The sequence below is a fragment of the Rattus norvegicus genome, chromosome 13 (genome assembly GCF_036323735.1).
Source record: "Rattus norvegicus strain BN/NHsdMcwi chromosome 13, GRCr8, whole genome shotgun sequence".
In the NCBI taxonomy this organism is placed as follows: domain Eukaryota; kingdom Metazoa; phylum Chordata; class Mammalia; order Rodentia; family Muridae; genus Rattus; species Rattus norvegicus.
Window position 1 is genome coordinate 21,528,148 of NC_086031.1, and position 14,420 is coordinate 21,542,567.

Sequence of the window (14,420 nt, forward strand, 5' to 3'; positions counted from 1 at the left end):
TTATTTCCCTTTTGCAGATAAGACACAGCTTGGATCCATGGTTGGCCTGGAATAAGTTTGAGATTAGCTCAAAATGCCAACATTTCAAGCCACCCCTGTCTAAGGAAGCTGTGAACACTTTCAGGTGTCCCTTAAACAGCAAAGTTCACAAGATTAAGTGAGTAGACAGTGTTCCTACAGGTGAATCCTCAGTGTAGCAGGGCCAGGACCCTTCCAGTGCTTCAGGGACTCTGGCCATTAAGCTGTGCATAACAACAATGTCTTTAGCTTAGTTTTACTCCTGGAGGCTTAAGAGGGCAGATAAGAGATGGGTATGTTAATATCCTTTCTCTCTGCAAGTAGGTCATATATCATCACCATAATTGGCCCCATTTATAGCTTTCTTACTACAGGAAAGGAACAATCCTCTGTACTTTACATACATTAATCTCTAATGATCCCAGCAACCTTGGAAACAAGCATTAATGCTATTCTCCATTTATAATATAAGAAAATTAATGGTTTATAAAGTATATTTACTCTTGTCAAGGACACTCAGTTGATAACTGACAGAGAACATATTCAGATCAGATCTGTTTGTCTTGTAGCATTAAGCATAACACGTGTTGTCTGTCTATTGACTAAATGTTTGAAATTTTGGTGCTTAAGTATGCAAGTGCTGAAAACAGACAGTAACAAAATTAGAAGTGCTAACTAAATGTTCATGCTGATTCTTTTGAAAGAGACCTAAAGGGTAACACAAAACCCCAACATCTCTGCTGCCCACTTGCATTATGTGCAATTATGAAGTCAGATATGTTTCTAGGCTGAGATAAAATTGTGCTCTTAGAATCCTTTAGAGAAATTATTACAAAAGATTATGAGAATATGGGGCTGGAGACATTGCCAAATGGTTAAGAACACCAGCTTCTCTTCCAGAGGACCCTAGTGTGTTTTCTAACACCTACATGGTGGTACACAGCCATCTACAACTCCAGTTCCAGATTTGATGCTCTCTTCTAGCTTTTGCAGGCATCAGGTACAAAAGTGCTGCAGAGACATATATACAGGCAAAACACTCATACATATAAAAATAAAATAAAATTATTTTTTAAAAGTCTTAGAAAGATACAGTTGGATGAACAGAGAAGCATGTCCCTAACTCAACCATTCACAGGGACTTCAGTGAATCAATTAAATCCAAGAATGAGTCCTACCACAGCACAATGCACATAATCAGCACTTAAAGCTCACCTCATACCTAAAACATAAGCAAACACGGTCTTACATAGGAAACTAGGAAGTCCATGGTCTCATGCATGAGACCATTCTTATTTGTACTGCCTTTCAAGAAAGGGTTTATCTATGAATTCCTGGCTTCCCTAAAACTTATGCTAAAGACCAGGTTGGCCTCAAATTCAGAAATCTGCCTGCCTCTGGCCCTAAATACTGGGATTAAAGGCATATGCCACCACTTATTTTTAACTTTAAGATATTTAAAATTTCCTATTGTTTTTTCTGTTTCTTGGATAAAAAGACAAGCTTTCTCAATAAGATTGCTCCTGTTTCTACAGATGTCTTCTAGGTTTCTAAAGAACAATCATTTTAAAGTACTAAGATCATAATATCATATTATATACTAATAACATAAGAATATGACATAGAAAAACTTCCTGTATTACCCTTTACTTATCATCTCAAAGACAGACTTACTAACACAGAAGAGGAAAGAACATTCCTATGTACAGGGAGGTATTATGTCTGTTCCAAAGTGAAAATTAGCTTATTCTCAACATCTGTGCACATCAATAATGACATTTCACTGCTTTTGTTCCCAGCTTCATTCAGACATGGACAGGGGAGATGGATCCATCAAATACATCCTTTCAGGAGAAGGAGCAGGGATCGTGTTTACCATTGATGACACCACTGGAGACATCCATGCCATTCAGAGGCTTGATCGAGAGGAAAGAGCCCAATATACTCTAAGAGCTCAAGCCCTAGACAGGAGAACAGGCCGGCCAATGGAGCCAGAATCAGAGTTTATTATCAAAATTCAAGATATCAATGACAACGAGCCCAAGTTCCTGGATGGACCTTACGTTGCCACTGTGCCAGAAATGTCACCAGTAGGTAAGGTGATGATGAGCTCATTTTTCACCAATAGTAGATGCACTGTAGAGGATCCTACTATGAACAGATAGAGGAGAAAATGTGCAGAAATCATAAAAGTGAAGCTAAAATGACTACCAACTCCTTCAGCAGGTAGGAAGCTATAAAGATATCAGAAGCAGCCACATAAGTAACAATCTTCCAATGCCTTCCACTTCTGAGTTCTTGAGTTCTCTGCTCGTTCAACTGTATTTTTCTATGACTTTTTAAAAATAATTTTATTTTACTTTTATGTGTATGTCTCTGCACCACTTTCATGCCTGATGCCTGCAAAAGCTAGAAGAGAGCATCAAATCTTCTGGAACTGGAGTTATAGATGGTTTGTGCTACCATGTATGTGCTGATAAATTATATTAGCTTAGGTTAGATTAGATTAGATTAGATTAGATTTTTAAGATAAATGTTGCCATTACCAATAAACAAAGAAGACCACATAGGCAGTGTTATTTTTACTGACTACTAAGAATTTAACATAAATAACTATCATCCCTATTGAATAACAAAATAGGAGTTATGGAAGCTTGATCAACAAAGGGAACTCTTCCAGAGAAGCAAGCAAGATATGTAAAACGTTTTAAGGTTGACCATGCAGGATTATACCAGCTCTTCATAACTGAGCTTCAACAGATTTCTCCCACTTCTCTCCCTCAGGTACCTCTGTTATCCAAGTGACAGCCACAGATGCTGATGACCCAACCTATGGCAACAGTGCCCGAGTTGTGTACAGCATTCTCCAGGGCCAGCCATATTTTTCTGTGGACTCCAAAACAGGTATCTAGTACAAGAATCAAATCAAAGGTGTTTGCTTTTTCAATAATCCCTGTGTTTCCTACTTAAGACAGACCCAACTCTTCTTGTCAAGGACTCTTCAGGAAGTGTATTGCACAAAGAAGATGCTCATAATCTTTAGAATTAGGAGCACACACTGTAATTGCCAGAGGGTGAGACAGTCGGACTATATTGCTGAGAGACACCAAAGCCTTGTCAACAGAGAATATCTCCTTACTACTTTCCAAAATTCCCAAGGTTCATGGTCATTTATAAGTTCATGAAGAGCAAAGAAAATTGATATATTCCCCGGGGCTTGTTCTACAGCTAGAATCACAGATTTTGAAACCAGGAAGGACCTTCTGGGCAATCATGCAGCTCAGAATCGTTAGGATTCATTCAGATGAGAAAACTGGGAAGTTAAGTGCTAGCCAAGCTCCTGTGGTTATCAACATGTCCCTAATGTTATCTCTGCTGAGACAATGTCTGCTAAGAAGAACCTAAGGCTGGGGCAAGAGGGTTCCAATGAGAGTGGTGATAGCTCATGAATATGACCCCTACAAGGGAAGATGGCAAAGAGACCTGAACTCATAAAAAATATTGTGGCAGGAAAGGAGACACCAGAGGAACCTGGGGCTTCACTTGTTTTATGAAACTTTGACTACAGAGTTCATGTTTTAATCCACCATGGAAATCACTTTAGTTTCTCCATTGGGCAGAATAATTACTGCATCATTGCTATCTTACACTTGTCCTAGGATTTCTCCTTCTCCAAGAACTTTTGTAAACATTACCATTTAATGTCACAAGTAAAATATTTACAAACTGCTATTACCCCCACTTTACACAGGGAAAACAGGCCTAGGAGAAGGAAGACCTGAAGCAAAAAACCCACAGTGGTAAAGTCATTAGTGAATAGTCAAAGTCACCTCATTAATCTAAAGAGAAAAGAAATACATGTCTATTATAACTAACCTGTTTTTCCCTCTAGAAGTCATCAATATAGTCATGCACTCAGAAAATGCTACCATAGGGGTAGAAAGTGAGAGAGTATAAACTAGTAGAAGGAAAGATAAAAGGTTGCAGTTAGAACATCTTTAAAACATAAACGTCAATAATTCTACTAATAGGAGAAGGGAGGGGAGGAGGAATGAAGAGATGCCCAAGATAAAGGAAAATACAGGTGGGATCAGGTGTCCTTTATATCCTCAGAAGTATTTTACATTATTCTGACAGTTCTTATGAGGAACATATACAGCGTTGAGTTCAAAAATACATGAAAACATTGTCATTGCTTTGGCAAAGAGGCATTTACAAGAATACCATTTTAGGATGGTGTCAGTGACTGCAGTACATGATCATAGGAAGAAGCTCAGCCAAGGTCTTGTTCCCAAACACTTCCCTTTCCACGCAAAAGGTCAGTTTAACTACAGGTTATATCATAAACCTGTAACAATAAGCCTGTTATTTTCACTTCAAGTGTATGAAAGCATTTCTAACCTGAAGGAGAAACAGGAGAAAAGAATCTTTACACATCCCTGGCAGGATCTGAATCCTACATTTCTGTGCATCTGGTTTAAACCCCTTTTCTTCTTTTATTATTTTTAATTAATTTATTTATCTACTTTATATCCCAAATGCAGTTTCCTCTCCCTTCTCTCCTCCCAGTCCTTTCCCGCACCTCCCCTATCCCACCTCTTCTCCCCTCCAGCTACTCCACTTCTCTTCAGAAAAGGCTAGGCCACATCAACCTCCTAGCATATTAAGTTGCAGTAGGACTAGACACATTGTCTCCTATTGAGACTAGATGAGGCAGCCTAGTGGGACAAAAGGGTCTGAAAGGCAAGCATCAGAGTCAGTGACAGCCACTGCTCCCAGTGTTAGGAGTCCTACTTGAAGATCAAGCTACACAACTCTAACATATGTGCAGAGGGCCTAGATCCATCCCATGTAGGTTTTCTGGTTGGCAGTGCAGTCTCAGTGAGCTCCTATGGGCTCAGGATAATTGATTCTGTAGGTTTTCTTGGGCAGTGCTTGACCTCTCTGGCTCCTACAGGGAAGCAGGTCTACAGCCCTCCTGACATACAGGCCTATAGGACGGTCTAACCACTGTCAGAAATAACAGAACAAGATAACACCAGAGACAACCTCATGGCAACAAGCAAGCTCAAGAACCCAAGCAAGAGAAATCAAGACTACATGGCATCATCAGAGCCCAATTCTCCCACCAAAGCAAACACTGAATATCCAAACACACCAGAAAAGCAAAATCTAGATTGAAAATCACATTTGATCATGATGATGAAGGACTTCAAGAAAGACATGAAGAACTCCCTTAGAGAAATGCAGGAAAACATAAATAAACAAGCAGAAGCCTATAGAGAGGAAACACAAAAATCCCTGAAAGAATTACAGGAAAACACAATTAAATGGGTGAAGAAATTAAAAATGGAAATAGAAGCAATAAAGAAAGCACAAATGGAGACAACCCTGGATATAGAAAACTGAAGGAGGAGACAAGGAGATACAAGCATCACGAACAGAATACAAGAGATAGAAGAGAGAAACTCAGGAGCAGAAGATTCCATAGAAATCATCGACACAACTGTCAAAAATAATAGAAAATGGAAAAAGCTACTGGCCCAAAACATACAGGAAATCCGGGACACAATGAGAAAATCAAAGCTAAGGATAATAGGTATAGAAGAGAGTGAAGACTCCCAACTCAAAGGACGAGTAAATATCTTCAACAAAATCATAGAAGAAAACTTCCCTAACCTAAAGAAAGAGATGCCCATAAACATACAAGAAACCTACAGAACTCCAAATAGATTGGACCAGAAAAGAAAGACCTCCCGGCACATAATAGTGAAAACACCAAATGCACAAAACAAAGAAAGAATATTAAAAGCAGTAAGGGGAAAAGGTCAAGTAACATATAAAGGCAGACCTATCAGAATTACACCAGACTTTTTGCCAGAAACTATGAAAACCAGAAGATCCTGGACAGATGTCATACAGACCCTAAGAGAACAAAATGCCAGCCCAGGTTACGGTATCCAGCAAAACTCTCAATTTATATTGATGGAGAAACCATGACATTACACGACAAAACCAAATTTACACAATATCTTTCTACAAATCCAGCCCTACAAAGGATAATAAATGGTAAAGCCCAACATAAGGAGGCAAGCTACACCCTAGAAGAAGCAAGAAACTAATCATCTTGGCAACAAAACAAAGAGAAGAAAAGCACACAAACATAACCTCACATCCAAACATGAATATAATAGGAAACAACAATCACTATTCCTTAATATCTCTCAACATCAATGGACTCAATTCTCCAATAAAAAAAAAACACAGATTAACAAATGGATACGCAATGAGGAACCAACGTTTTACTGCCTACAGAAAACACACCTCAGAGACAAAGACAGACATTACATCAGAGTAAAAGGCTGGAAAATAACTTTCCAAGCAAATAGTCTGAAGAAGCAAGCTGGAGTAGCCATTCTAAAATGGAATAAAATTGATTTTCAACCAAAAGTCATCAAAAAAGATAAGGAAGGACACTTCATATTCATCAAAGGAAAAATTAACCAAGATGAACTGTCAATCCTAAATATCTATGCTCCAAATACAAGGGCACCTACATACATAAAAGAAATCTTACTAAAGCTCAAAGCACATATTGCACCTCACAAAATAATAGTAGGAAATTTCAACACCCCAGTCTCATCAGTGGACAGACCATGGAAACAGAAATAAAACAGAGATATAGACAGACTAAGAGAAGTCATGAACCAAATGGATTTAAAAGATGTTTATAGAACATTCTAACCTAAAACAAAAGGATATACCTTCTCCAAAATTGAACAAATAATCGGCCATGAAACAGGCCTCAACAGATAAAGAATGATAGAAATAATCCCATGTGTCCTATCAGACCGCCACGGGCTAAAGCTGGTCTTCAATAACAATAAGGAAAGAACGCACACATACACATGGAAGTTGAACAATGCTCTACTCAATGATAACCTGGTCAAGGAAGAAATAAAGAAAGAAATCAAAGACTTTTTAGAATTTAATGAAAATGAAGGTACAACATACCCAAACTTATGGGACACAATGAAAGCTGCACTAAGAAGAAAACTCATAGCTCTGAGTGCCTGCAGAAAGAAACAGGAGAGAGCATATATCAGCAGCTTGACAGCACATCTAAAAGCTCTAGAACAAAAAGAAGCAAAGACACACAGGAGGAGTAGAAGGCAGGAAATAATCAAACTCAGAGCTGAAATCAAGCAATAGAAATGAAAGGGATCATAGAAAGAATCAACAGAACCAAAAGCTGATTCTTTCAGAAAATCAACAAGATAGATAAATCCTTACCCAGACTAACGAGAGGACACAGAGAGTGTGTACAAATTAACAAAATGAGAAATGAAAAGGGAGACATAACTACAGAATCAGGGGAAATTCAAAAAATCATCGGATCTACTACAAAAGTCTATATTCAACAAAACTTGAAAATCTGCAGGAAATGGACAATTTCCTAGACAGATACCAGGTACCAAAGTTAAATCAGGAACAGATAAACCATTTAACAACCCCATAACTCCTAATGAAATAGAAGCAGTCACTAAAGGTCTCCCAACCAAAAAGAGCCCAGGTCCAGACGGGTTTAGTGCAGAATTCTATCAGACCTTCATAGAAGACCTCATACCAATATTATCCAAACTATTCCACAAAATTGAAACAGATGGATCACTACCGAATTCCTTCTATGAAGCCACAATTACTCTTATACCTAAAGCACACAAAGACACAACAAAGAAAGAGAACTTCAGACCAATTTCCCTTATGAATATCAATGCAAAGATACTCAATAAAATTCTTGAAAACTGAATCCAAGAGCACAGCAAAACAATCATCCATCATGATCAGGTAGGCTTCATTCCAGGGATGCAGGGATGGTTTAATATACAGAAAAACCATCAACGTAATCGACTATATAAACAAACTAAAAGATAAAAACCATATGATCATTTCACTAGATGCTGAGAAAGCATTTGACAAAATTCAACACCCCTTCATGATAAAAGTCCCGGAAAGAGCAGGAATTCAAGGCCCATACCTAAACATAGTAAAAGCCATATACAGCAAACCAGTAACTAATATTAAACTAAATGGAGAGAAACTTGAAGCAATCCCACTAAAATCAGGGACTAGACAAAGCTTTCCACTCTCTCCCTACTTATTCAATGTAGTTCTCAAAGTCCTAGCCAGAGCAATCAGAAAACAAACGGAGATCAAAGGGATACAGATTGGAGAGGAAGAAGTCAAAATATCACTATCTGCAGATGACATGATTGTATATTTAAGTGATCCCAAAAGTTCCACCAGAGAACTACTAAACCTGATAAACACCTTCAGCAAAGTGGCTGGGTATAAAATTAACTCAAATAAATCAGTAGCCTTCCTCTACACAAAAGAGAAACAAGCTGAGAAAGAAATTAGGGAAACGACACCCTTCATAATAGTCCCAAATAATATACAGTACCTCGGTGTGACTTTAACCAAGCAAGTGAAAGATCTATATGAGGAGAACTTCAAGCCTCTGAAGAAAGAAATTGAAGAACATCTCAGAAAATGGAAATATCTCCCATGCCCATGAATTGGCAGGATTAATATAGTAAAAATGGCCATTTTACTAAAAATGGTCTACAGATTCAATGCCATCCCTATCAAAATTCCAATCCAATTCTTCAGAGACTTAGACAGAAAAATTTGCAAATTCATCTGAAATAACAAAAAACCCAGGATAGCTAAAACTATCCTCAACAATAAAAGGACTTCTGGGGGAATCCCCAGCCCTGAACTCAAGCAGTATTAGAGATATAGTGATTAAAAACTGTATGGTATTGGTACAGAGACAGGCAGATAGACCGGTGGAATGGAATTGAAGACCTAGAAATGAACCCACACACCTATGGTCACTTGATTTTTGACAAAGGAGCCAAAACCATCCAATGGAAAAAAGATAGCATTTTCAGCAAATGGTGCTGGTTCAACTGGAGGTCAGCATGTAAAAGAATGCAGTTCAATTCAATCTTATCACCCTGTACAAAGCTTAAGTCCAAGTGTATCAAGGACCTCCACATCAAACCAGATATACTCACACTAATAGAAGAAAAAGTGGGGAAGAATCTCGAACACATGAGCACTAGAGAAAATTTCCTGAACAAAACACCAATGGCTTATGCTCTAAGATCAAAAATTGACAAATGGGATCTCATAAAACAGCAAAGCTTCTGTAAGGCAAAGGACACTGTTGTTTGGACAAAATGGCAACCAACGGATTGGGAAAAGATCTTTACCAATCCTACAACTGCTAGAAGGTTCACATCCAAAATATACAAAGAACTCATGAAGTTAGACTGCAGGGAGATAAATAACCCTATTAAAAAGTGGGGTTCAAAGCTAAACAAAGAATTCACAGTTGAGGAATGCCAAATGGCTGAGAAACACCTAAAGAAATGTTCAACATCTTTAGTCATAAGGGAAATGCAAATCAAAACAACCCTGAGATTTCACCTCACACCAGTGAGAATGGCTAAGATCAAAAACTCCGGTAACAGCAAATGCTGGTGAGGATGTGGAGAAAGAGGAACACTCCTCCATTGTTGGTGGGATTGCAAACTGGTACAACCACTCTGGTAATCAGTCTTCAAGTTCCTCAGAAAATTGGACATTGAACTACCTGAGGATCCAGCTATATCTCTCTTGGGCATATACCCAAAAGGTGCCCCAACATATAACAAAGACACATGCTCCACTATGTTCATAGCAGCCTTATTTATAATAGCCAGAAGCTGAAAAGAACCCATATGCCCTTCAACAGAGGAATGGATACAGAATATGTGGTACATCTACACAATGGAATATTACTCAGCTATCAAAAACAATGACTTTATGAAATTCATAGGCAAATGGATGGAACTGGAAAATATCATCCTGAGTGAGGTAACCCAATCACAGAAAAATACACTTGGTATGCACTCATTGATAAGTGGATATTAGCCTAAATGCACAGAACACATGAAACTCAAGAAGGCCATCCAAAACACGGATGCTTTACTCCTTCTTTAAAAGAGGAACAAGAATACCCTTAGGAGGGGATAGGGAGTCAAAGTTTAGAACAGAGATTGAAGGAACGCCAATTCAGAGCCTCCCCCTCATGTGGCCCATACATATACAGCCACCAAACTAGATAAGATGGATGAAGCAAAGAAGTGCAGGCTGACAGGAACTGGATGTAGATCTCTCCTGAGAGACACAGCCAGAATACATCAAGTACGTAGGCAAATGCCATCATTAAACCACTGAACTGAGAACGGGACTCCCATTGAAGGAATCAGAGAAAGGGCTGAAAGAGCTTGAAGGGGCTTGAGACCCCTTATGAACAACAAGGCCAACCAACCAGAGCTTCCAGGGACTAAGCCACTACCTAAAGACTATACATGGACTGACCCTGGGCTCCAACCTCATAGGTAGCAATGAATATCCTAGTAAGAGGACCAATGGAAGGGGAAGCCCTTGGTCCTGCCAAGACTGAACCCCCAGAGAACGTGATTGTTGAGGGGAGGGTGGTAATGGGGGGAGGATGGGGAGGGGAACACCCTTATAGAAGGAGAGAGGGAGGGGTTAGGGGGATGTTGACCTGGAAACCGGGAAAGGGAATAACAATTGAAATGTAAATAAGAAATACCCAATTTATTAAAGATGGAGGAAAAAAATTACACAACACTCCCTGAGTCTTTAATGTCCCTCCCTGCACAAGGAACTCAGTAAAACACAGAAGTAAGCCGAAGAAAACAGAACAGTGACTGTAAAGACAGGACATTCCCACTTCCAGGCAGAGGAGAGACAGGGAATTCACAATAGGAGCCAGTATCTAAAGAGTCTTAGACACTACAAGAGATCTAGGGCTGAAGGCACAAAGCTCTGAAGGACAATTACCTAAAATCACAAACCTGTAGACACAAGAAGGTTTGTTTCTGTACTCAAAGCCCAGGTTTTCTTTGGTAAAGACACAGCAGTCTATAATCGCCACAGACCGCAATTCCTGGAGTCTAAGAAAACCGCTGCTGCCATCTCCTGTTCTGCCTCAGTAACGTTGCCAAGGACTCCAGCCCCTGGGCCCTTCCTGGGTGTCTATTTCTTAGCCCTTTGTTTTATATGGTGCCTTTCTGATGCTGAGATTTTTAACCTGAAGTTTAATAAAAGCAGGTGATGTGCTTTTACAGCACATGAGGAAGACATCTACAAACAAATCCTCAGAAAACTAGCTTTGTGGTTTTTCTTTTTAAAACAATTTCTATTGTGCAGGTGTAATCAGAACAGCGCTCATGAACATGGACAGAGAAGCCAAGGAATACTATGAAGTGATTATCCAAGCCAAGGATATGGGGGGTCAACTTGGAGGATTGGCTGGGACCACAACAGTCAACATCACACTCTCAGATGTCAATGATAACCCACCCCGGTTTCCACAGAGTAAGTACCAACCAGAGCACACCTTAGGAGGAGGGACCCACCCTTCACTGAGGTTCAGGTCTGTTTGAGTTAATAATCGTTATGCATACATTTCTTTGTTACAGTCCTTCCTTCTGACCTTCTGCTTCCCATGGCACTTAGAGGTTGTTTGTTTGTTTGTTTGTTTGTTTGTTTTTACCTGATGGCCATACTCACACACACACCAGCACAAAATTAAATACTAAGATTAAAATTTATCAGATAGGATTAAACTTTTATGGGCCACAAATCATTACCATGAGTATGATGTGTTTATAAGCACTAACTCTCTGTCAGGAGTTCATCCTCAAGGTGAGTTTTCCATGGGAACTAGTTCAAAACACATCTGCTGAACATGCCATCTGACCACATTAATCAAGCAATATGCAAGTAGGTGCCAAGCAGTACACGGTCTGTAAGGACACCAGGCATGAGGAACACAAAATACTAGGACTGCTGCTGCTCAAAACCTAAAATCTAACTAGGAGCACACATGCTATTCATAAAGGAAAAGCAATACAGAATATTTAGTGTGGCACTGAGAGAGTCACAAATAATGAGAATTAAGTCTTACATTGACTAATCCTACAGCTTGGAAAAATTAAGGTTTCACGAACAGTTTGTGAAAGTGCACATGAGTTGGCTTCTTGTTCTCTAAAAATGGGAATGAATAAAAGCTTCACGGGGTAATGAGACTTAAGCAGAAGATTGAAGAATAGAAAAGATTTTCACCAGCAGAGAAGGAAACATGCCGGGATGAAGAAGCCACATTCGTTACAGCACTATCAATTTGAGACACCATCTAGGCATGTAATGTACAGCTCTGTGTAAAGCCAACAAAATTTTTGCTGTATCAGAGGTCATCTGAGTATAAAATTAAATTCAAGAAGCAGAGAGAGAGAGAGAGAGAGAGAGAGAGAGAGAGAGAGAGAGAGACTCCTGACTATGGCTGAGGGTGGAGGGAGTCAAAGATGACAACATTTTTTAATCTGGGTGGCAGAGAGAAGGACGGCACAGCTGACAGAACAAAGAATACATAAAGAAACTTGTGGAAGGCAGGGGCACGACAAATTCATATTTTAATAGGAAGTGACAAGGAAACAATCAGGTTGAATGCTCTTAAGGAAGGTGGAGACACAGAACCAAGGCTGTGAAGCAAAGCTCAGGAATAGCAGTGTGACTTTGGAAAGTGAATGCCTGAAGGGAGGAGACTGGAGATGTCAAAATGGCAGACAACTCCAGACTGAACACTTAACCATGAACAGGGAAAACACAAACAAAAATGGAGACGATGAGGAGATAGCACAATCGGTTAAGCTCTTGCTTTGTGAATAAGCATAAAGACCCCAGTTCAATCCCCAGAATCACATGCCAAAGAATGTTGGTACCCTTTTGTAGTGCACATGCAGGGATATCAGAAAAGGAGATCTCTCGGATTCCGTGGTCAGCTGGTGAGTAGTCTTGTCTCCAAATAAAGCAAAAGGCACCTAAGGAACAGCACAGAGGTTGACTAATGGCTTCTACACAGAAGTACTCACATGCCCACAAGAACACACCACACACACACACACACACACACACACTCCTAAACTATACACAGAATGAAACCAGACTATTAGCTTAATAGCTTTCACTTTGAACCAGCCAGACCAAAAGACTCTTACTTAATTTACATTAATAAAGAGAACTCAAATAGTCATAGTATACACAAAATAGCCATGGCCATTAATGAAAGTTTAAAAAAAAAAACAGCAGAATAACAGGCAGACATTTTACAAATGGTACCAATGAGTAAGTTGCTAAGTTGACTAGTCCACCAATCAGGATGTAGTGGATCAAGGAAGCCTGTGAACTGCCATGAGGAGTAATTGGTTCAGCTTACTGATACTGTGAGCTCCATTATAGTTCACAAAGCACTCATATTGTGTACACCACATCAACACTGTGAACTCCTGGATGCGTCAAACTACTGGACTTTTAAAATTTGACACAAAGCAGGTTGTCCTTCACGAAAGTGGCAAGGTATCAGAAGAGCCAAGAGCTTGCAAAGCTCAGAGGAATAGGGGTCTGGACACAGAGAGGTAAATCTTATGTCCCTCCTCCTCACACAACAGCTTCTCTGGAGCATTGCACAACTGCGAAGACTGGGGCGTTTGTCTCAGCCAAATATCAAAATGCTAACAGCCACCATTACAACACATCCACCTTGAGCAGTCTCTGTTTCAGCTTTAGTAATAATTAAGAACTTACGATGGGATGGAGTATGGGATGGATTGCATAGAAGACAAGATGAAATGGTTGAGATAATTGAAATTCATGCTTCTCAACATTCTCACATTCACAGTTTCCACTAAAATAGAGTACCATTGCACCTTTCAAGAAATTACTTAAAATCACCATAAAATGTATGAAAAAACATTTATTTGTGAGTGCTAAATTTTAATAATTCCATTACTCTTTAACCCTATCTTGGACTAAATGCTTCTGCTCTAATATCCATCTGATTCCTTATTGTAGGAACTCACTGAGATGCTCTTCCACAAATATTACAATACCCACTGATGGGATGTTGACAAAATGGCGTGCCCACTCCTTTATAGTGAACAAACTTAATCACCTTTAGCTGAACCAAATATAGAAGAATATCATGATCTCCAGATATTTACTTCTAATGCAATCCATCACATGCAGAAATTGTAACTGTTTAAACTTCCTAAACTTTTTAACATAACCCACTGATAACTTTGCATGGCACAGTGGAGATTCTCTGGCTTGTATTTATAAAAAACAAACATTATGCCTTCTCCAGTGAAAGGTGGGGTACAGAAGCTGTCAACTTCCCATAATCTTTGTGAGACATCGGCTTCCTTGGAGTTTACAATGCATAATAAATAGAAGGGATGCTGACCCAGGGTTCCAACTGC

General features: G+C 39.3%; 1 protein-coding gene across 3 annotated transcripts in view; it reads left to right on the forward strand.

The window, feature by feature from the left end:
• The window catches only part of Cdh20 (cadherin 20), a 331,255-nt gene that overhangs the window by 275,876 nt on the left and 40,959 nt on the right, over positions 1–14,420 (forward strand). For all 3 annotated transcript variants that reach the window (XM_017598871.3, XM_017598872.3, NM_001012748.1), the window contains 3 exon segments: positions 1,818–2,112; positions 2,803–2,922; positions 11,311–11,478. In XM_017598871.3, coding sequence (XP_017454360.1) covers positions 1,818–2,112; positions 2,803–2,922; positions 11,311–11,478 — 583 coding nt within the window.